At 50.9% G+C, this 22768-nt stretch overlaps 9 protein-coding genes across 9 annotated transcripts; 6 read left to right on the forward strand and 3 right to left on the reverse strand.

Annotated features, from left to right (window-relative positions):
* Nucleotides 1-741: 741 nt before the first annotated feature.
* On the reverse strand, nt 742-5315 carry VIP1 (inositol hexakisphosphate and diphosphoinositol-pentakisphosphate kinase; the record flags this gene model as incomplete). The annotated part of the gene is made up of 2 exons (XM_064876583.1): nt 742-4334; nt 4382-5315. 2 exons carry the CDS (start codon nt 5313-5315, stop codon nt 742-744), a joined length of 4527 nt encoding a protein of 1508 aa, XP_064727890.1.
* Nucleotides 5316-5735: 420 nt separating this feature from the next.
* Nucleotides 5736-8815, forward strand: UTP21 (rRNA-processing protein utp21; the record flags this gene model as incomplete). The annotated part of the gene is made up of 2 exons (XM_064876584.1): nt 5736-5837; nt 5885-8815. The coding sequence occupies 2 exons, from the start codon at nt 5736-5738 to the stop codon at nt 8813-8815; spliced, it is 3033 nt and encodes a 1010-aa protein (XP_064727891.1).
* A 475-nt stretch (nt 8816-9290) lies between these two features.
* Nucleotides 9291-10241, forward strand: PMZ80_008184 (uncharacterized protein; the record flags this gene model as incomplete). Its single annotated transcript, XM_064876585.1, has 1 exon — nt 9291-10241. One exon carries the CDS (start codon nt 9291-9293, stop codon nt 10239-10241), a length of 951 nt encoding a protein of 316 aa, XP_064727892.1.
* Nucleotides 10242-11080: 839 nt separating this feature from the next.
* Nucleotides 11081-11644, forward strand: PMZ80_008185 (uncharacterized protein; the record flags this gene model as incomplete). Its single annotated transcript, XM_064876586.1, has 1 exon — nt 11081-11644. One exon carries the CDS (start codon nt 11081-11083, stop codon nt 11642-11644), a length of 564 nt encoding a protein of 187 aa, XP_064727893.1.
* Nucleotides 11645-12577: 933 nt separating this feature from the next.
* Nucleotides 12578-13822, forward strand: PMZ80_008186 (uncharacterized protein; the record flags this gene model as incomplete). The annotated part of the gene is made up of 1 exon (XM_064876587.1): nt 12578-13822. One exon carries the CDS (start codon nt 12578-12580, stop codon nt 13820-13822), a length of 1245 nt encoding a protein of 414 aa, XP_064727894.1.
* A 725-nt stretch (nt 13823-14547) lies between these two features.
* On the reverse strand, nt 14548-16032 carry PMZ80_008187 (uncharacterized protein; the record flags this gene model as incomplete). Its single annotated transcript, XM_064876588.1, has 3 exons — nt 14548-15230; nt 15278-15968; nt 16024-16032. 3 exons carry the CDS (start codon nt 16030-16032, stop codon nt 14548-14550), a joined length of 1383 nt encoding a protein of 460 aa, XP_064727895.1.
* Nucleotides 16033-16945: 913 nt separating this feature from the next.
* Nucleotides 16946-19279, forward strand: PMZ80_008188 (uncharacterized protein; the record flags this gene model as incomplete). The annotated part of the gene is made up of 6 exons (XM_064876589.1): nt 16946-17313; nt 17361-17741; nt 17794-17840; nt 18320-18671; nt 18722-19018; nt 19069-19279. 6 exons carry the CDS (start codon nt 16946-16948, stop codon nt 19277-19279), a joined length of 1656 nt encoding a protein of 551 aa, XP_064727896.1.
* Nucleotides 19280-19578: 299 nt separating this feature from the next.
* On the forward strand, nt 19579-20573 carry PMZ80_008189 (uncharacterized protein; the record flags this gene model as incomplete). Its single annotated transcript, XM_064876590.1, has 4 exons — nt 19579-19874; nt 19995-20294; nt 20344-20421; nt 20468-20573. 4 exons carry the CDS (start codon nt 19579-19581, stop codon nt 20571-20573), a joined length of 780 nt encoding a protein of 259 aa, XP_064727897.1.
* A 638-nt stretch (nt 20574-21211) lies between these two features.
* Nucleotides 21212-22640, reverse strand: PMZ80_008190 (uncharacterized protein; the record flags this gene model as incomplete). Its single annotated transcript, XM_064876591.1, has 2 exons — nt 21212-21984; nt 22037-22640. 2 exons carry the CDS (start codon nt 22638-22640, stop codon nt 21212-21214), a joined length of 1377 nt encoding a protein of 458 aa, XP_064727898.1.
* Between the last annotated feature and the right edge of the window lie 128 nt (nt 22641-22768).

The following is a 22768-nucleotide window of genomic DNA, read 5'->3' on the forward strand; positions in this document are numbered from 1 at the left end:
CATAAGGCAAACTACTGAGAGCTCCGCCGCAGCGGCCGAGGTGCCGATGATGCTTGGCATGCCCCGAGCTTGCTGCTCCAGCGGACGACCAAAGTGTTCGAATTAATAATAGTGCTTCTATGTAAGAAGATCCGATCGTAGCATTCGGGACGCTTTGGTGCCTGGGATCCCCCCTAAGTTGGTCTTTCAGGTGTTGCACAAAAGGTTCGCAGTGCCCAACAAAGCACGAGCATAAAAACGGCAAATTTATTCGTCCGGGCGGAGCGTGCGCTATTCGGCTGGACCCAGCACTGACCAGCTTCGGAGCCGACGACAAGGTCTTCTCTGCTCTACCCTGTTGCTCCGAATAGAGCTAGTCTCGTCGACATCATCAACCAGCGATCTCATGGTTGCTGACACAGGTTAACGACCCTGTCTTGGCATATCTAGTCCCACTATAGAGCCGTCGGTGACTCCACTCTACTCGGAAGAGCTGAAACGGAGCGGAAGAACGAAGACTGGCCAACACTCCTGCTAGCTTACACAATTCTAGGTAGGTATCAGGGTGTAATATGCCAGAACTATCGCAAATTGTATCAATGCTTGGGGTCCAGGCTCGAGGCTCGCCTGGATGCGGAGTCGCTGGCTTATTCTGGTCAAATATATGACTAGCAACATTTTTAGTTACTACATAAGGTATTTGTGGTGGTTCTTATGTCAACAACGAAGGTGTCACCGCGCAGCTAAGAGGACTCCATTCACTCAACCTGTGCCCATGTTCTTCACTTCGCCCTGAACGAACTTTCCGCTCGCGCCAGCACTACCGCTCCCACTCGCCTCCATCTGACTCCTCTCAACCTGCTTCTTCCACTCCTCCACTCTCTCAACCTCAGCCTTGTTGTCCGCAATCGCGCTCTTCTCCCGTTCCGCAATTTCACTAGCTCTGCGGGCTTCCTGCTCATGTTTCTCCGATACATTGACAGCAAGGAAAGATTTGGGAAGTTGGACTGTATCAAATTTGGCCTTGAGAATGCTGATGACGTCTTGCCAGTCTTGGTGGTTAGTCAACGACCGTCGAGGCGCTGTACCGATAGCGTGTTTGCTGTCCAAGCTCACGTCTAGAGGATCGACGGTGTGGCAGCCAGGGCTAATACTGATACGGATACTGTATGCTGTTTCTTCGGTCTCGTTGTCTCGCGCCTCGTAGAGCTCGAAGCAGATTTGAGACAGGTAGTCCAGTTCCGGGATTGTGGCACGCTTGATCTTGGTGTGGACACCTCCTTCCATGATACAGTTGAGGAGGGTGTAAATGTGGGATTCTTTGGTGAAGTAGATGAAGGATGCGCTGTTATTCGAGGCTTGAAGTTCTTCGAGGTCTTGGACGATCTCGCGGAGGAGTGGCAGTGAAGTCAGCAGACCAATCTCGAGTTTCTCGTCATCAGAGATACCGTATTCTTGTGGACCGATATAGTCGAAGAGAATCTTAGCGTATCGATAGAGTTCGCGAAGGCGGCCAAGTCGCTTGTCGCATTTTGAGCGTGACTCGCCTGACCCAGAGAAGAGCTTGAAGTAGTTTGCGTCCTGCTCATATGGCATTAGTGGTGGTGTAGAAGGTGGCTTGGCGAGGACTGATCTGCGCCGGAAGCCAAGCTTCTGCCCAAGGGTGTATTTATCGCCGTTCATGCTTGCGAAGGACGTGGTGCTGTCACGATGGTTCGTCTGAGCCGGGCTGTCGTCCACTCGCTCGGGTTCCGGTGAGACGTTTTGTGAGAACAAGCCTTCTTCACGGCTGATCTCGTCGATGATTGACTGGCTCGGTGTGAAAACCCACTCCAGGAATTGCTTGTTGTGCAAGGCGTCGTACTTCATCGTGTCGTAAAGCTCTGAGACTTTGCTAGGGTCGGCCTTTTCGGTGTCGCAGAACTCCTTGAATAGCTTTTCCCATCGTTCCCTGAATAGCTCAGCATCTTCGCCTGTGCACCATCGGGATTGAACAGAGGCTATGTCGATCGATTCATGCGCAGTGCTGTCTTTAGACTCGAGAGATGCGCTTAATGCTTGCAAAGATGCAGCGGCAGGCCCAGCGAGCTTCTTGAAGTTGTGTCTCATCACTCTCCGGTGGAACTTGAGCAGGTCAACCACATTCTGCATCACAATATAGGGCTCGGGAACATCTTTAGGCCATGCGAATTGCTCTGGGACAGAATTGCCCTCGCGTAACAGGTGTTTCAGCTTCTTCTTGACCTTGTCCATGACGTCTTTTGCAGCATTTGAATCGTCCAATAGATCTTTCCGTACTTGAATAGTCTCTTCAGGGACATCCTTCTGTCCTAAGAAGGCACCTGCCCATATCTGAGCACTTGTCTTTACCCTCTTCTCAGAACTCGTGAACAGGCGAACATCGTTCAGAACATCCCTGTTGAGAAGTTTCCAGTCATCGCGCATGCTGGCACCCAGGTCTGACGACTGGTACCGAGCAGAATGCGTGGGCTCGCCGCCCCACTTCATCACGAGCTGCATCTTGTCGATAACCAGATCCTCTTCTTTGGCTGCGTACCGTGAGAAGGTGTTGCCAGAGATACTATCGCTTCTGGTGTTCACCTTATGGATATCTGTCTGACCTGGGCTGAGGCTTTCGGATGGGGCGGGGTCTGCCGATACAGAGGCTGTCTGCACTACGGCATGCTCGGGGATCGTGAACTCAGGTGTCATTGGGACATCCTCTTTCTTCTCTTTCTGTTCCAGCTTACGCTTCTTAAACATAGGCTTGATCTGCACTTTAGTGTCTGGCTGTCCCATCTTTCTGTTCAATGCGTTCGACAAATTCTTCAGCTTCTCCGGGTCCTCGCTCTTCTTGTCGATAGCTGCGCATACTGCAGCCTGCACGCTCGAGAGAGCCGCCTCACCTTTCAGAAGAACTTCTTCATGATGGCCCTTCAGTAGATCTACGAACTCTGGAGCGTGAGCTGTGAACTTGATCTTCTGTTTCGGTGTGCGATCAGCGTGCCGGATGACAGCGACGACGCCTTTCAGCTTCCAGGAATGCTTCGAGCTTGGCAACGGCGCAGGTGCCTCCTCTTTCGTTGCTTCTGCCTCGATGGCCATGTCGTCCTTAGAATCACTAGCACCTAAGGCTGGAGGTGGCATAATGTCTTGGGGAAGCGATCGTGGAGCTGGCGGTAAGCTCTGAGTAGTGCCTCGCTCCGTACTAGGAGGCGAGCTTAGAGGAACCGTTGGGGCTGCGCCTTTCGTTGGGCTACTCCCAGGCACAGAGTCGTGGTTTCGAGAATGTGGAAGGTGTGCAGACAACCTGTTCATACTAGGACTCTTCAAGATTGTCTTCAAAGCATTTCGGTGTGAATGCTGAGTGCTCTTCCTGCCTTGGGGATCACTCGGCGTCTCGGATGGCGAATGCTCCTCAGTGACTGGTGCAGACTTCGAGAATATCCATTCCGAGAACATAGACTTCAGGATTCGTGCACAGTCGTTGTAGTAACTCTCGTTATCTTTGACGAAGCTCCAACCGTTCACATCAATGACATAGCTTTCTGAACCTTTTCTGAGCAAGTCGAAGCCGCAGATGCGCTGACCGAAGCCTCTAGCAATGCGGCCTGCAATCTGCTTCTCGGCGTCGCTCAAGTTCGTGACATATCTTAGCTCCTTGCCATGAGTATTCCTTCGCACTAAGCCATCGACCACAGGAGATTTTCTCGTTTCAGCATGGCAATACGAGGTGCCAACAGTGTATGCTTTGACATCTTCTGAGTTGTCGGTAACAAGGAATTGCTCATAGATGAAGCTTTCTTCAGGCTCAGTGATGCTGCGCGGAATCACCAGATCTTTGACATATTCGGAGGACTTATTGCCCACTTTGCGGAAGAGCTTTCGTGCTCCACCACCTTCTTCTCCGTTCTTTGGAAAGTAGATGATCACATTGTGGTCTTCGCCATGTACCGGCTTCTCAACGAAGGGCTTCCGAATGATTTCTCCGTCGATGAGCAAAGCGTCGCCGTCTTCAATGAGCTCAATAGACTGCGTCCTAGGCATGCCGCCGCCCATACCATCCTCACCACCAGTAAGGGCCACACCAGAGACTTTTTTCACGTGTTTGGCTAGTTCTGCAGATTCAAGTCGCGGACCGCCATCTCGTGTCACATCTACTCTTCGCGGTGTCGGAACCCGAAGCTGATCGAGGATCAACAAACATAACCTGCGATCCCAAAGGACCTTCTGCATCTGGAGGTCATTGACCAGGAACGGCTTACGAAGTTTGGTATATCTAATGGCCTTGTCAAGAGGAAATCCATCGGAGAAGAATGAAATCAGGAAGTCGCAGATCGGCCAGTTTTCGACGTCTAATTGAGTGAGTATGTCTACAAACATAGTTGTTGATTCGACTTACCTTCGTCCAGGATGACCTTGTCGCCAAATACGATGACTTCAAATTCATCATCACTCTGAAGACGAGTCAAGATCTGTCGACTTGGCCTACTTCGGGCCTTCACATCTAACGCGCAGACACCCACTTTGCCAATTCTGGGCCTACCTTCATCAACACTATTGTCCTTCGACGTCGTTCTACTAAGTCGGCGAGAGTTAGATGCTGAACGCAGGGCTGTTTGTCTCGGAGCACGCGCCGAGAGGACGCTATCGTTCTTGGTTTGGTCCACTGCCGACGGTGGGAAGAGTGCCGGACCTACTGCGGCAGTACTCTCTTGCCGAGTAAGAGACTCGGCCTCGCTTTCCTGCTTGGCCATAGGGGTCTTGGCAGTGTCAGTGGCAGATGCCTTGGTAGAGGGGGACGGCATTAGTAGTGCATCGGTAGACACCAAATTTGTCGGCAGTGGTGGCGATAGCACAGGCGGACCTGAAACGTGGAGGGAATTGGTGGTGACGTTTGTTGTATCGGTCGCGGTTGTAGAGATTTGTGGGGAGGTCACAAAGTGATGGCGTTCGTCGAAACTCTTAACGGAAGCAGGCGGACTGGTGGCGGTCATTCCTGCACTTTCCTCAGATCGCCGCGGCAACCTCACGTTTGCCAAGGAAGTAGAAAGTCGTCTATCGTTTGAAGGCTTTCCTAGGGGAGGTGGCATGCTCAAACTGGCTTTGCCAGTGGCAGAACTGGTTGTCTCAGTATGGCCACTTCTGCGGACATCCACGCCGTTGTTCGCAGCTAGCAGGGCGTGTGTGGCGGTCGTTCTTCTATTCAGACCTGGCGCTGCCGGTCTTGTCTTTGATGCAGCAGAAGTATTGGACAAGACAGGACTGGGAGGACCAGCACTTTCATCCTCAAAATCTTGAGAGCCATTTGTGGATACTCTTCTGAAAGTATCCATGTTGCAGATCTGGATCGCCGGGATAGGATTGGTTGGAGATCATGACATACTGTGGTTCACTGATTCAAAACGATAAAGACCTGTTTCTAAGTCATATAAGATATCAGTATCAGAAGTCAGCTCATGGTCGTCTTCCAGCGGTGAAACGATGTACAGCGCATAGCACTTAGCATCGTCTTCGAGGTCAAGCTTTTTGGTGTGCTTGCTTCTGTTTATGCACGTCATTTGGCAGGAGCAGTTGATCTTTGGGAGGAATGATTTTTTGGAGAAGTCGCAGCCGATCCAAAATTTTGGTGTTTTCTGGTTCAGCACCCAGATAATTCTAAAATAGCCCAGCCTCAAATACGCGTCGAGGCCGTTTTCAGCAAATTGTTTCATGCTTCTGATGCTGCCGTGTCATATGGCTGAAGTGTTACAATGATGCAGGATGATTTCGAGGTGCCAGCCGCAAAAAGGCAGCGAGTAGAAGAGTCGGCGCCAGCAGTCAAAAATGCTGGTTCCAGGCTCTTTGCGCCGTTCAGAGTATGTTGATCGTAATAACACATTACTTCTCCCGCTGACCTCTCTAGACGATCGGTCTTGTGTCGCCAACACCAGTGCCATTCACGTCCGTGCCCTTAGGAAAAACGACGTTTCAAATCACTACCTCGGTAGGTCGGAGCCTCCAGACATACGACCTCAGACGAGGTCTGAACCTGGTCTTTCTAAGCAGTCCGTTATGTCCGGAAACCATCACAGCCACCTGCGCCTACCGTGACCGGGTCGTTGTTGCTTGGGGTTCTGAAACTTCGAAAAATGGTCGAGGAATATGGTTGTTCAAAAGAGGAAGATATATCGGAAGCCTTGACACCGAAGGGACAACGGAGCAGGAATTACGCACGATTATTGTCTTTGGAGACTGGATTATAGGTTGTGGCCCAAAGGCGATCGAGGTATGGAAGAACGAAACCTACGAACACTACACCACTATCGTCCCGGCCACCACGAGCACCGGCCGGTTTGACCTCACTGGTTGCACCTGCACCCTACCAACCTTCATCAACAAAGTCTTTGTGGGGAGGCCGGACGGCAATATCGAAATCTACAATGTCTCTACTGGCAAGCTTGTACACACAATTGCACCAGAAGTCGCCAGTGCTGGCTCGGTATGCTGCCTCGCGGCTGCTCCAGCTGTTGGGCTATTAGCTGCAGCTTATACCGATGGGACACTGAAGATCATCGACGTTGAGACAGAAGAGACAGTCACAAGATTCCAGCAATCCAAAACCGACCAAGTCGTAACGAGCATCACCTTCAGGAGCGATGGTGCTGGAGCTGGGGATGATGGCCGCTCAGACGGTATTATGGCTACCGCGAGCATCGAGAATGGAGACATCACGTTGTGGGATTTGAATCGTGGCGGCAAGATTGCTGGCATCCTAAGAGGTGCACACGAGACCTCCAGCTCTTCTACAGCTTCTGGCATTTCGGGCATCGAGTTTCTAGCAGGGCAACCTGTTATCATCTCTTCTGGCCTTGATAATGCTCTAAGATCATGGGTCTTCGACCAGGTGCCATTCTCACCTATACCGCGGATACTGCACTCTAGGAGCGGTCACGCGTCTTCTATTTCCAACCTGAAATTCTTGCCGGCTGCGACAGACGGTTCGGAAGCCGCCGGCAAGTGGCTTCTCTCCGCCGGCAATGATCGAAGTTTATGGGGTTTCAGCCTACGAAAAGACGGACAAAGCACAGAACTGAGTCAAGGCAAGGTCAAACATAAAGCGAAGAAGATTGGCAAACTTGTTAGCGACGACTCAAACGTGGAAGACTTCAAGTGTCCTCCCATTACAGGAATTGCATGCAGTCTGAACCGAGATGGTGGCATGGGCGCAGTGGGAGGTCCGGTCTGGACGAACCCCTCAGCAACAAACGCTGAGGAAGCCAGTATGACGGGCTGGGAAAGTGTCGTGACGTCCCACGAGAACGACAGATATGCAAGAACCTGGCTTTGGGGTCGAAAGAAGGCCGGTAGATGGGCTTTCGAGTCAGGGGACAAGAAGCCGGTCTCCAGCGTTACCATTACTGCTTGCGGAACGTTTGCGCTCGTCGGCTCAGCTGGTGGCAGCCTCGATATGCACAACTTACAGTCTGGCGTACATCGACAGCGGTTCCCACCACGACTAAAAGCCGGTCAAGCCAAGCAGTTGAAACTTAGCCAATTGAGCTCGGAACAGCTTGCGAAGCTGTCGAAAGGTCACTCGGATGCAGTCACTGGCATCGTCGTCGACAACATGAATCAGACCGTGGTATCCACATCACTTGACGGCGAGGTTATTTTCTGGCAATTCATCACTGGCCTAATCCAGGATCGGTTCAAGCTAGACGGAGCCCCTGTAGCTGTAAGATACAATCACGTATCGGGTTTGATGTCCGTTGCCTGCGATGACCTCTGCATAAGAATCATTGACATCGAGACAAGGAGGATCGTCAGAGAACTGTGGGGTTGTGTCGGCCAGATCTATGATCATTGCTTCTCTCATGACGGTCGCTGGGTAGTGACTTGCTCGATGGACTCGGTGATCAGAGCCTTCGATCTCGCCACGGGACATCTGATCGATGCTTTCAGAACCAATACTTGTACTAACGTGGCATTTTCGAGTACGGGTGAGTTCCTTGCCACAGCACATGCCGGTAGCATCGGCATAAACATATGGAACAATAAGTCGCTCTTCATGCATATCTCATCAAGGCAGATCAACGAGGAGAAAGAGATTATTGACCTTACTGATGCTGCTGAGTTCCAAGCCGCAAGTCAGCTTGCGATAATGGATGAGCTGGCTGAGCAGGACGATCAGGCGGCACAAATTGATGGCGACAGCTCGATGGATCAACTTGATGCCTCACTTTTGACTCTCTCACTACTGCCCCAGTCACGATGGCAAACTCTACTGAACCTAGAGACAATACGACAGCGAAACAAGCCGATACAGCCACCTCAGAAGCCGAAAGCTGCACCTTTCTTCCTTGGTTCAACATTGACGAACGGCACTGCAAATGATAAAGCTCTTGTGCCATCGGAGACCACGACGGAGCCTGCTGTGACTGAAGCGGAGAAGTCAAGAATATCGCGCCTGAGCTCTCTACAGCCAGTTCAGTCTGTCATATCTACACATCTGGACACCTATACAGCAGAAAGAAGAACAGACGACCTGGTATCATACCTTTCTGGGTTATCGCCATCAGCTGCAGATCTCGAAATACGGTCTTTGACAATGCGAGAAATGCCAGCCTTCGTGCAAGCATTGACAGCGCATCTTCGGCAACGACGTGACTTTGAACTAGTCAACACTTGGATGGCTGTGTTCTTGAAGCTGCATGCAGAATTTGTGAGTGGCATCGACGATGTCAGGTTAGCTGTGTTGGAATTCCAGGAAGCTATGAATGCTGAGGAAACAAGACTGAGCCAGTCTGTTGGCTGGGCAAGAGGCGTCGTTGAGTTCCTGCGTAGCTCGAGGTGAGCCTTCCATTTGGTTAAACAACGATAGGCACCGGGAGCGAACGGCTTCACAGATGAATTGTGCTTGTCTTGAGTCTCGACTGGCATCTCACGGCTCAAGGCCGAGATCCGCCGACACGTGCCGGAACAGGGTCCAGCTCCTGCATAATCTAACGTCCGTTATCGCCGTAGGGTGATACAAGTCAACAAACTTATTCCTTACCTGCCTTCACTACCCGCTACCGAAATCAACGTCATATCTGCCAGAAAGCTCGTCGTCTCCATTCGTGAACAGCCTGTGAAACATCGAACACACCTGCCACCTTATTGCATGAGAGAAAACCCGCACAGCGACACCCATATTTCCTTCGACGTGACGATTCTACCCCACCACACACCAAAAACATCAATGCTGAGCAGCGACATAATCTGGGACACCTTCGTATTGCAACTAGAATCGCTTTACCTCTCGAGAGTTCCTTCCTCACTCTGTAACCATGAGTGCCTCCAACGTCTCTTACGATGAGATCCTCAAATCCCTCTTCGAAGTCGCCAAGCGCGCCGGCACCAAGATCCTCGCCGCCACAAACTCTCAAGAAGCAGCCTCATCTACGTACCTGGACACAAAAAAGAACAGCGCCGACCTAGTGACAGAAACCGACAAAGCAGTCGAGAAGCTAATCTCCACGACCCTCCTTTCAAAATACCCAACATTCAAGTTCATGGGTGAGGAGACGTACAAACCCGGTACAGCGCTCGACGACTCACCCACTTTCATCGTCGACCCAATAGACGGCACGACGAACTTTGTACATGGCCACCCGTATGTCAGTGTTAGCCTTGGCTTTGCGCTCAAGCAGCAAGCCGTTGTAGGTGTGGTATTTAATCCTTACACGGGCATCATGTATTTCGCTACCAAAGGCGGAGGAGCATTCAAGAAAGTGCTTGAGCCGACTGATGACGGTGATTGGAAATTGAGGAGTGACAGAGTGAAACTACCGATTCGAGAGCCCGCCGCATTCACCAGTCTCGACGGAACAATGGTAGCCGTGGAGTGGGGTTCCGACCGAACTGGGTCAAACTGGCAGACCAAGATCAACACCTGGAACCGTCTCGGACGTTCGAAAGAAGAGGGCGGCGCGATGGTGCACTCGGCGAGATGTCTGGGGTCAGCAGCGCTGAATCTGTGTGCTGTTGCGGAAGGACATGTGGACATGTACTGGGAGGGTGGCTGTTGGGCGTGGGATGTCTGTGCAGGCTGGATTATCCTGACAGAGGCTGGCGGCATTATGGTTGACGGTAACCCGCCTGCTGATGCGAAGGAGGGTTGGGATATTCCGATTACGCATCGGAAATACCTTGCTGTGAGGGCCGCGCCGAGTGGGCAGAAGGAGATTGTGAAGGAGCTTTGGGGGCATATTGAGGGCACGATGGAGTATGAGCACTGATGAGATGTCTCGCGCTCCCAGCGATACAGGTGGGAATCTGGTTAAGTACGTTGTACGCCCTAATGAACTTTATAACAGAGCGAGAACCTTGAGCCTAGCGTATAGACAGCATAGATATCGACATTCTCAGACCGTCGTTACTGCTAACAGCAATCGACTTTCTCTTTAGCGCAACACTGCTGACCGTGGTTCGGAAGGGTCCAGCTGGCTGCACTACGCGCATTCATTCTGGCATAATTCGAGCTGGGTATGATAATGAAGATACACACTCTAACTTAACAGTTAGCACCGAGCCTGCAGCCAGCGCATAGTTTCCTAGTGCCGCAGAAGTTTGACTCGATCTATCACAAGGTGTTGGAGTGAGGTGATTGGGATCAACGACCGGCTTTGGAGGTCTCACGAGATACCTGTCCGGAGATGGCGGATGAGAGTGTTGAATGGATGGCCGCTTGAAACTTGAGCTTGTTAATATGGAAACACGAACTGCGAAGTGTCTTATCGCCTGCTGTTGGTATACCAGGCGTCCGGTGTTGTTGCTAGTGCTGCTAAGTGTCGACTGTGATCACGAAAATGCATGTGTTCGCAGTCTCCTCACGAAGCCATGGCTGACCGCCGGCAGCAGTGGGACGGTGCTTACCGAAGTGACAGCTATAGCAACGACTCTAGTTCGGCGATGTGAGAGTGCGAGACCAGCAGTGAATCCTGTGACCCAATGCATACTCCTGCTTCCAGGTTCCCGGTCGAGAACTATCGATCTGCTCAACGATCTTTTGGTCTGACTTATCCCATCTACAAAAGCTTACAGGCCTCCCTACTTCTCAACTCAAGCACGACCCGCCATGACTTCCAGTCCCACATGGCCTCCTATGCCTACCGCCAACTGGCAGCTGGCGCTACGACAACTTCTTGGTCACCTTTACTGCCCCGAACATATCCTCCAGAAGCACGCCACCAAATCCTTCAAGAGTAATGGATACCCGCACGTTGTCTGCAGAATTCGACCGTGGACCGACTTTGATGACTGGAACGAGACATTGCTAGCATCATGGAATAGTGATGATCAACTCAAAGACGTACAGATACAAGTTTCCCACACTTGCGAGAAGTCTTACAAGAGTTGCCTGACCGCTACTACCAAGGATGTGACAGGTGAATTCACTGGCGCATTCAAAGGCATTATGCCACTCATCAAACGATTCGATGCACGAAGCGCAAACCCCAGATCACCAGTTTTCGTAACCCACATGGTCCCTGCTTGCGAAGATGGCCTCAGCCGCTTCGCACAGCTTGCCAGTGCCAAGAAAAAAACCAGCCCCATGCGTGCTCAGCACGGATTGGAAACGAATGTTATTCACTGGCCAGGTCGCCACGGCATGGAACCATCCGCTTTCGGCCATTGGTGATTTCCAGCTTGACCCCGCCAACGCTGCATTGCAAAATGAGGTTGCAAGGATCCTGGGTAGAGTTGTCGAATGGATGCAGATGACAAGTATCAAGTATGCTTTCCTTTCGACCTACGAAGAAACTGTCTACGTCAAAATTGTCGACGATGCCCGCGTCGATACTCCAGGGTTCTCGTCTCGCCCATCGTCCATTAGCGACAGGAAACGGATGCAGCTGGCAGCTCAACTCTCAGGTCCGAAAAAGGGAATGGGTACTATTCGCGACATACATTCTATCAGGCTCTCTTTGCAATGTCTTATTGGTTGATCAGTAACGGTGAGGAGGCTAGCAGATGGGACAGGGCTGGTGAACGAAACGTCGTCGGTCAAATACCGTCCAACGGCGAAGAAGACAGTGATTCGAGTCAGTAGCTGAAAGGTCAACAGGTGGTGATGAAGAGAGAGGTGGCCAAGGTGAAGAAAACCCGGTGGTGTGAAGATGAACTCATGAGGTGATATGTTATGATCGCTGTCCCGGATGCTGAAGCGCCATTCGAGTTTGTCTGACTCGACTTGTAGTGAAGGTTGGTTGCATCTTGGCATGGAGAGTCTGTACCTGCAGTAGCTTTCCGCCCAGCCGCTAGCGATGTCGCCTCCGCAAATGAGCTCTCCCGCTTGTGGCGGAAGGGCATACGTCACAATGACCGCCACGGCCATGACCTTGTTTGCAAGCTGACGGAGAAGTCTTCCAGCACCCTGCCACCCATTAAGCTCTTCGTTGGCACGCAGATACTTTCTGAACATCTGAAGCTCTTTCTGCTTCAAAAATAATTTCACGAAATAAATTCTGACATTGTACCTTAAGAATACCCTCGGTCTATCGAAGCTTTGCTCATATCAACTAAACCCAAGCTATCTCTGATCATACCGAGCTCATCCGGAGCAACCTCTACCATGCAAGCTCTCAGACCAGCTGCGCTTCACGCGCGAGCAGCACCACGACAAGCTCCAATCCGTTCCCTGCACACGAGACCAACTCCTCGAGCTCCTAGAACAATTGCCCGCACAGCACGAACACAAAGAAGATATGCTACTACTGACTCGCCAGCCGCAACAGGTGGCGGCTCAGGCGCCCTAGCTGGCGGTGTTGCAGGAGGTCTCGTTACATTAGCGATTGGCTACGGCTATTACAGATTTTCTGGTGCAAAGAGCCTCGTCGATAGCGCCCACTCAACACGGCAATACATTGATAGTGCCTTCAAACAGACAACCGAGAAAGCTCCCAAGCCTAGCGAAGCAGTCCAGTGGCTGCGACAGGTAGTAACAGGCTACACTAAGTTCATCCCTGGTGCCAACCACTACGTCGACACAGCGTTCTCAGATATCGAGAAAGTGCAGGATAAGCATGGTGACGAGGTCAACAACATTATCAAAGAAGCCTACGATGAGCTGAAGGACGTCACGAAAGCTGGCGCCTCGATGGAAGCCGCCGTGCAAGCGTGGAGTGTTCTGCAGAAGGCCTTCAAGAAGATCGGACATCTTGCTGGTGATGCTGCCGAGGACATCATGGACAACCACCCGCAGCTGAAGGAGACAATTGGCCCACAATATCAGCAGCTGCGACAGATGGCCAAGCAGTATGGCCCCGAAGCTCAGAAGCAGTTCGATGATACATACAAGCAGGTGCAGGACATCGTCAAGGGTGGTCTGAGCTCCGAGAACATCAGCAAGGTTCAGAAGTTGGTCGAGGAGAAGACACAAGAACTGAGAAAATATGGCGACAAGGCGTGGGAGGAAGGCATGAAGAGGGCTGGCCCGATGCTGGAGAAGCAGCCTGAGCTGAAGAAATTCGTCGAGGAGAACAAAGATAAGCTTCTGAAGGGTGATCTGAGCCAGTTGTGGCAGAAGGTGCAGTCTGGAAACACGGATGATATCAAAAGCTTCGTCCAGGATCAGGTCCAGAAAGGTTCGCAGTCAATCGGTGGCAGCAAAGGCATCGAGTCGCTGCTTAGCATGTTCCCTGGCGGCAAGGATGTTGGACAGAAGCTCTCGCAACTGCAAGAGTTGAGCCAGAAACATGGTGGCGAGGCTGAGAAGCTGATCAAGAGTGCTTTCGATGATATCAAGCATGTTCTGGACAAGAAGGTTGAGGAGGGCAAGGGTCTGAAGGACAAGGCTGAGAAGGATGCAAAGTCGTGAGTGTAGTCGAACTATAGTAGGGATCATGTATGAACGATTCTGCTGCATCCGCTGGGTTAGTCGAGTGAGCAACAGGCGCTCTCGGAGCAGGACATAAATGTATTTCCACGGTATGACTTGCACGAAGAACAATGTATCATTACAGTAGCATGTCCCCAATGCCGTGGCTTTTCCGCGCTTTGAGTGTCGAGCAAGCCACGGTCTCTCGCCTGTATCATTTCCGATCTTCATTCCTTACACACCACCAACCCTGTTGCTTTTGGCACTTATCAAGTTCTATCTATACGCAGCCTTCAGACTATGCTGATCTCCTAGAGATGCTGTATCAAGCTCCCGAGTCTGTCGCGAATATCATCGGTCTCGCCTCATGGACGGATCTTACCAGGCCTCTGTCGGGAGTATAGACCGCGAGCATCGCCGACATTGTTTTGTGCATGCCTCCAGCTCATGCAGCCCAAGGGAAGTCGATCCAAAGCTTTTTCTTGACCTTGTTCCGGAGCTTGTTGAGAGTCTTACCACGCTTGCCCATGAGCACAATGGGGAACTTTTTTGGACAACGTTGATTGTATAGAAGACTTCATCCTTCACCCTGTAAACTTATAGAATTGCCGCGCTTGCCGCTTCATCCGCCTAAATTTGTAGTTGAATGCGATAACGTTGTTTGTCCAGGAGGTGACTCTTGTTCTGCTTGCCAAGAGATGCCACCACTTGATCCGCGACTGATCTCAATCCAATCGTTGCCTCTCGAGGATGGCGGCCACTTCATCCACATCTCTACTACTACCGCCTAGCAACGTCTGTCCTTGGTCCTTTGCATGCCCTTCTGGTTCCTGCAGCCAGAGTTCATTCTTGTCGACACTCGAGGCAGCACTTGCTGACAGGTTTATCACTGCTTGAGTGGCCGCATCCGTATCTGCTGCTGCTGGTCGCTTTCTCTTACTACTCCGCATTCTCGGTCCAGCATAATCATCTCCACCAGCATTCCCATCACCTGTTTCAGGGTCCTCATCGACATTGTCATCGTCGGCGTCGGCGTCTTTGCTCGGGTGTGACCCGTGTGAAGATGGATCGTGAACGATACCCGACAGAAGGTGCGAGCCATCCCAACGATGCCCGTCGTCATCTGCACTAACGTAAAGATAGAAAATTGCGAAATATGCCTCGAAAAGCGTGCACTCCGAGTAACGTTCGTCGGGCGCGATGCCGGTGCCCTGTGAAGTTGTAGGGCGGATGGAAGTACCATCAGCTTCTCTTCTTCGTGTCCGGGCATGCACAACAGGGGAGACCTCGACTCGGATCTTCGCCTCCTCTTTAAGGTCTTCCACGATTCTGATAAACACAGTTTCATCGTGAGTTGAGAGACACCCGATCTTTACGTTGCCCCAATGCATGTAGTTCACTGACTGCCCTGTTTATGTTAGTCCACCAGGTAAAGCGTGAATCTGGAGCACTTACCAAGCAAGCTCTTTAGCAGATTCTGGTTCATTGGATCCTGTGGAGTTCCTAGCGCGGTTGGCCTGCCGCTATCCAGCCATAGGCCGTACAGATCTAGGACAGGGAACAATTGAGTCTTCCAGGGCATCTTCATCTCGACGACACAGACAAGATCCGTATCGCCACGCGTGATCACAATATCAGGGACCCTGCTACGGTTCCAGGGATCTTGTTCTTTGAGGCGTTTCCGCTTCGCTTCGTGTAAGACCTGGAAGCCTCCAGAACGTGGCCTTCTGTCGTCTGGGCTGAACCTGTCAAAAACCTTGGCGAGATGACTGGCAGCCTGGTCAATTCTGCAATGGAACCAGCCCCGAACATCTGCTTCGCAAGCAGTGTCATTCTGCTGTTGGTCGTCCTGGAATCGGCTCGCGAGACGCGGTTCGTTGGAGTATTGGACATCGTCCAATGCCTTATCCGCGAGCTCATCGAGGAATTTGACGACATCGGCATCGAAATTCGGCCAAACGTATACTGGCACAAGAAGCTTCGGAGATTTGGTATCTTGCTCTGAAGTAGGTAGGACATCACTCGATACCTGTGGCAAAGTTGACGATCGTGATCGACTCGATGAGCGCGGATGAGCTCGTACTCGATACTGGTCATTAGACGAATAATTCAGTCCTGGGGCCGCACATCCTAGACGACGACCCCACTGTCGGTCTCAATATCCCATTTCGAACTTGTCCTGAATGAGGCTAGAAGTGCACCCGAGCCATGATCAAGCCCAATTTAAGTGTGTGGAAGAGACGAGACTGTCAACATATATGTGGCCATTCTGAGTGCAGGCCTTCGATGGCACAATGTGACATCTCGTCTTCTATCATCCTCGTTTGATGTATTGAGAAGTCAGCTGCACTCGCATATTTCACGAAGTCTAGTCAACGCCTGTGACATTAGCAGTTTCAGACTTATCGCCATGAAGTACCGGCAACAACATGTCCAATGCACTTGTACTTAGCAGCGTCCACTAATGAGCTGACCAGTGATGGGATTATCATCTAGTGTCACGCTTCCGCTTACCTTGTCATGATGACAATGTCCGTTGCAACAAAGCATGAAGGTCCATAGCGAGGCTCCGGAAAGCGGAAGTGCACATCAGTGCTACTTGACATTTAGAGTGGGCGTTGGTATAAACAAGAAACATAAGCCAGAGTCTTGCGCTATCTGCGAAGTTTCAGTCTCGTGACTTTCGACAAGGACGCGGTCATCACGTGATAGTGACCGCGAACCGTGTCAGATTGTGGCATTTGCTATGAAGAGAGAATTGCAAGATGGTGTCACAGTGCACTGTACATTATCAAGTGAGACGATATCACACTACATTGGGCCCATCTGTGGCAGCTGATAATCTGCTTATCGTTGTGACAGCCAGTGCACTGATCCGGCCCAGAAGCAATCACGATGTACAAGTGAAATGATACACTTCACGAAAGCACACTTTTCACTCACTTGATGAATTGACTGACACTCCTTACGCAAATGTTCATCCACAGACGCAATTCGCAATTGTGTCATGCTGTACCACGACAACTCTCTTCTCGTTCACCAACAGACCTCATGCCACTTATCCTTACTCATCCATCATCTTGACCACTGGCAGGTAAGCACGGCTGCGATTTTCGGCTCAACATGTCGACCACTACCGAAAACATGAGCACAGAGACACGACTACAATGCACACGAGACAGTCAATTGCAATCAGCGCCTGTCGAGGTCGAAGAAGAGGATGAATCAGATATCTCGCTATGGGAGAAATGCGTCGCTCACGCAGACGAACACAACAGTTGGATCACTGGGCACTACCTGGAGAAGAGCATAAGCTTGAAAATCAATGCTGTTTCGACTGAATGGAAGATTCAGTCGCAAATAGGCAGAGAGAAGAATTTTCGATGGAAATACGAGGCACGGTCACCTTATGAGTCTTCTGCTGTTTTTAATTGCGTGAAGGTTGGTGGAGACGAAGGTCCTTCAGAAGCCGTCTTGAAGATCTACATGCAGTATGTATACATGACATGACGATGGCCGTCGCTGACATTTCTGGCAGGATTCCCGGTCCTCGGCGGAAGCACTATCAAGAAGTACCATACAAGAGGATGCGGAGCCATATCCGCACCGAAATCGAAGCACTAGAAAGGATGAAACAGCTAGAGGCGAGCGCCCCAGGTCCACAGCTGCTTGCACATCGACGAATCAAGCAAGGTAGCAAGAAATGGGTGCCTGACGGCTACGTGCACTTCTTGCTGTTGGAAAAACTTCCGGGTGTGCCTTTGTCATCTGAGGTCTACTGGACTTTGTCCGCTCAAGAGCGAGCAGACATACGTGCTGCTTTTAAGGTAAGTTGGGAAGCCATGGTCAACGACCTGAAGATTTCGCACCACGATGCGGCATTGAGAAATTTGTTATGGGATCAGCAGCATCAAAAGTGGTAAGAGATACCACTCAACGCATAATCTGATTCGTGCTGACTGACCGAATAGCTACATCGTCGATTATGAAGGCGCCGAATTCCTTCCTGAAGAAGGACGTTCGTGGATGCTCGACTCGTATTACTGGATGTGGGGCCTTCACGAGTCCCTGTCTTGACCCTGCTCCAGAGGGCATGCCTTTGAAACACTGAAGCCGAGTACTATCAGCGAGGCTTCCGGCTGAGACGAGGCCTACTTAGCGCGAATCCGAGGACGATGAGTATCATGTACGACAATCCGTGTACATCATTTGGTTTCGTGGCATCGGGCTTCAGTTTCATTCTCTTCGTAAGCGAGAATGCGCTCCATTGACAATTCTTCACGCCACACTACCTTCTCTGTCCGCTGATCACGTGTGAGTGAGTGGAAATGGGTCACTTTACTCTGCATAAGATGTCACGAATACTCGCACGCTTGGCGTGTTTTCCTATGACATGCTGCAAATTTCGCCTTTCATAGTCTCTGGATGTTTCCCTTCTGGTCCTTCCAGCTCACTGCCAGACCTTTGACTGTACAGCAGTAACGTTTACCATCGCAGAACCCTCAACCGCCGTTGCTCAGCTCGAGCAGCCAGCCGACCGACTTCCTGCAAGCCCGGCCCCGGAAGATGCAGATACCGCACCGCGTCCCATGACGTGGACTGAGCGCAAGAAATGCGCTGCCAAGTACAACATGTGGATAGCTGGGTATTACTCCTGCGGCAGTGTCATGTCGTTCATCATAGACGGCAAGAGAATCGAATGGGAAATCGTGTCACAAATAGGTGCAGAGAAGAATTTTCTGTTTGAAAAGGATGCACAGTCTCCATACGAATCCTCTGCTGTCTTCGTCTGTATACGAAAATGCGAGAGCTCTCATCCAGGAGAGGCTGTGCTGAAGATCCACATACAGTAAGTTCTTCGCTCCTTCGAAACTGTACGACGACTAACATTGCGGACAGAATTCCAGATCCCGGGGCTAGAGAAGGTCAAACTATTCCTCATGCGAAAGCGCCGCCTATGGTCAAGTCAGAGATCAAGGCCTTACAGCGCATGAGATCTCTGGAAGACGCACCTGGGCCACGATTACTCGCACAGTCTAGGAACCGTCAGAGTAGTAAGCAATGGGTCGCAGCTGGCTATATGTGTTTCCTGTTAATGCAGAAGCTACCGGGTACTGCATTGCAGTATGATGTCTATTGGTCCCAGCCAAGACACGTGCAAGAAGAGATCTGCGCCGCATTTGCAAAGTCCTTCGGGTGAGTCGATTGACATGTCTCCCCTGCTAACAGGCTAACAGACATTGCAGGAAGATGCTACACCTACAGATTCATCACATAGATCCTGCTCTCCGAAATCTGCTTTGGGACAATATCGACAAGAAATGGTATGTGATTCGCAAGGTTTCAGAATCAAGACTAATGCTTGCAGCTATATCATTGATTACGAGGGTTGTCGCTTTCTTCCACAGCCTGACACTGGAGGCGCAACGTGTTATGATCTTCGCCGATGGGGGTTGATGAAGTATTGAGGCGAGCTGCTGCTTTTGACGAGCTCTAGTGTTACGACAGGATCAGAGCTGGATAACGGCAGAGCACTGTCATGAAGTCTGTGCGCATTGGCAACCGCCAATAAGCCGGTGGCTAGGGCCTTTCCATCTCTCCATCCGTTTCACTAGCTCTCAAGTATTTCACTTTCAACACTCTGATATGACAACGTTTTGCTTCTAACGTCCTCTCGTTCACTGTGATCCGCAGGACCTTTATTCGTCCTTGCTTCTGCATCCTCCAATCGCTTCACCATTCCCATCAGCTCGAACATGTATTCCACTAGCGAATCCTTACCTACCAAAACCGCCATGATGTTCAGTGATGGTTCACCAGAAGCATACTCAGAACCGAACCGGTCTCAGCAACGGCAGAGCACGGCCAAGAGTTTATGGAAGACCCGCGTCTACGAAGCCTATCACAACAACACGTGGGTCTCGAGTCTGTATGCAGGAAAGAGAATCAAATTCAATGATAAAGACAAGACGACAACCGGGCAATTATGTCCGAAAAGCATAAAAGAGGACGATGATAAGTTTGCGGATGATGCTGGACCGCCACATGATGCGTCTGCAGTCTTTGTATGCACGCAAGTTGATACTGTACGGCCTGTCAATGCGATTGTTAAGATCTACATACAATAAGACGCTCGAATGGTTTTGTGGAAAATAGCTGATCGCTCTCGCAGAATACCCGTTCAAACTCCCTCTTATGGCGAAGAACCTCCCTACCGCAAAGCACCACAACTCATCAAGAATGAGATTGAAGCTTTACGTCGCATGAGATCGATGAGCGATGATGCACCGGGCCCTCAACTTATTGCTTCCAAATGCGCAAAGCAGGACGACGATATGTGGGTCCCTGGTGGATACATCTGCTTCCTACTCATGCAACTACTTCCTGGTATAAGCCTCAGCTACGACCTATACTGGTCGTGGTCAGAGCAGCGAAGGGAGTGTATTCGGGCCGCGTTCAAAGAGAGCTTCGAGTAAGTTTTGTCCAATGCATCCTATTCGATAGCTGGCGATGTTGTCTAGGAAGCTGTTACAGCTGAACATCTACCACGCAGATCCAGCGCTGCGAAATCTTCTCTGGGACGAGCTGACTCAGAAATGGTGAATTTTCTTCCCGCCATGTTCACTTGTACTGACTTCTTAGCAGCTACATCATCGACTACGAGGCTGCCAGATTCCTCGATGGCAAAGGACCTTCACATTTCACGGAGCGCATCTACAGGGAATGGGGCTTGACATATTATTCCAGATGATCCTAGAGAGTGCTACCACACCCTCTACAAGTGGCAATAATAGCTGCAGGAAACCTCGCGACAGCGAGGCACGTCCTGCGTAGGATCTAGCTCCATGATGTTCAGCGTACGTTCCCCCATGCACAGATGAGGCATTGACAGGTGGAAATCTATGCTACCTCGGCACGCATATCTTGCATGCTACATCGAACGCGATAATCACTCATGAGAAACGAAGGCTAGTATTGATTGTGTGGTGCAAAGCATGCTTCTTCAATAGTTGGCCACCGAAGGTTTCGAGGAAGCCAGAGATGAGCAGCAAGGGCCAAAGCGGAACTACAACGACGGGAAGGGTTCGCACACAACATGTTGACGGGGAACACATGAGGAGGACTTTAGGACAGCCCTCAGTTGTGAACGTTGCACCAAGGTAATAATTCATCAATCGTGATACGTCCAATATCTTCTAGTCTACTGCAAGGCTCGCCTTGTGCACTAAATATTGCCACCTTCGTCCAGGTACCCATGTATTGACTTGACTTGCGAATTCCAGGATACTCGATTCATGGAGACCTTTGCACAATTTCTTGGCGGCTTCACATGAATCTTGCTCGTTGGCACCTTCCTCCACGCACACCTCCACTGTTCACTTCCTCAGTTTACTCATCCGAACCCAGATTGAAATGTTCCTCCAAGCGCTCTGCTATGGCATCAACGTCATCGGGCCGATCCTGAGATTGAGAGGTGTCGCTCGGTTCACCTCCGCTAGTTTGTTCTCGGATCGACGTATGTTCCATCACCAACTTCTCTAGACTCACGTGGCCTTCAGATGTGGATGACAGGCTCATCACAGCTGTGCGTGCTGTGTATTGTGTGGCAATGCGAGCTGACCTTCTCACACCGACAGCAGAAGGCCTTGATGAGGGTTCCGGAGGAGCGCTGTCATCCTGATCGTCGGACGGGCCTTCTGGATCATGATTTGGCCCGTTACTGTGGCGAGCGTCGTCGTCTGGATCGTCATCCTCACTACCTCCGTCGTCGCTACCTTCGTCCTCATCGCTCTCTTGGTCGTCGTTGCTCTCTGGCCTGCGAGATCTGTCTCGATGCCTGGGATGGTCGATGACGTCGTATTCTTCAGCATCGTGCCATACGTGGTCTCCGTCGTCATTACTGATGCACCAGTAGGTGAAAGCTAAATGAGCTTCATAAAAGTAGAGGTTCGAGAAGATCTTTTCATCGTCCTTGGTGTCAGGTAGCGGATACTCGTACTTGTTCTTCGTGTGGAGCTGCTGTCTCGCATGTACTATCGGGGATATGTAAACCTTGACACCTCTTTCGGTGTCATTTTGGATCCTGACGTATATTGTCTCCATATAGTTTGACAGGAAGCCATATCTGAGCTTGGCCTTCTGCATGTAATGCACAAGCTGACCTGCACCTGATGTTAGATAGGATCGTCTTCAGCCTCTAGATCTACTACGTACCAAGAGCTACCCGCGCGTGCTGTTGGATTGCCGCACTGCCAGGTCCTGTATGCAGACGACCAATGTATTTCAGCTGATGTACCCAGGGTGTCTTCAACTCCCCAAGGAATACCAGATCAGTGCGGTTATTGGTCACCACACATGAATCAGCCGCCTCTCCTTTCAACCAACCTAAAGCTTGGAGGGTACGCTCGTCCACCATCTTGAATTCACCTAATTCTGGTCCGCGCTGAGCCACTTTCGCATTGTCGAATTGAGTAGCCAACTTGCAGATCGTGAAGCCGAGTTTTCCATGGAACGCTCCTTGCACCGAGGTCTCATCTGACATTGTCCCAGGGTTTGGCTTGTCCTCCCAATCGGTCAAATCCACCATGATGTTCTTCAGAAGCTTGTCATCCTCCCACGACGCGAGTCTCTCCTTGCTCCAGGCATCAAAGTCTTGCTTGGGCCGAATGTCGATGTGGACATGTTTCTTTAGCATGGGCTTCTTACCCCGCCTGCTAGCATTCGAGTGAGCTCTGCAAGCGTCTGAATCGGGCCAGAAGATCATAGGTAATGGAGTCTGGAGGCATATTGCCCACTCCGCTAATTGTGTCAGTGTCATCGCGCGGTCAGCTCTTGAAGAAAAAATGTTTCTATCATGCACACAGGATCGATCGAGAAGAAGCGTCAAGTGGAGGCTGTACGATCCGCATACTCTGCATGTAAGACCACGACATTGTAGGAATGTAC

This window comes from Knufia obscura (genome assembly GCF_036327395.1).
Source record: "Knufia obscura strain CCFEE 5817 isolate CBS 148926 chromosome Unknown scaffold_10, whole genome shotgun sequence".
NCBI classification, from domain to species: Eukaryota; Fungi; Ascomycota; class Eurotiomycetes; order Chaetothyriales; family Trichomeriaceae; genus Knufia; species Knufia obscura.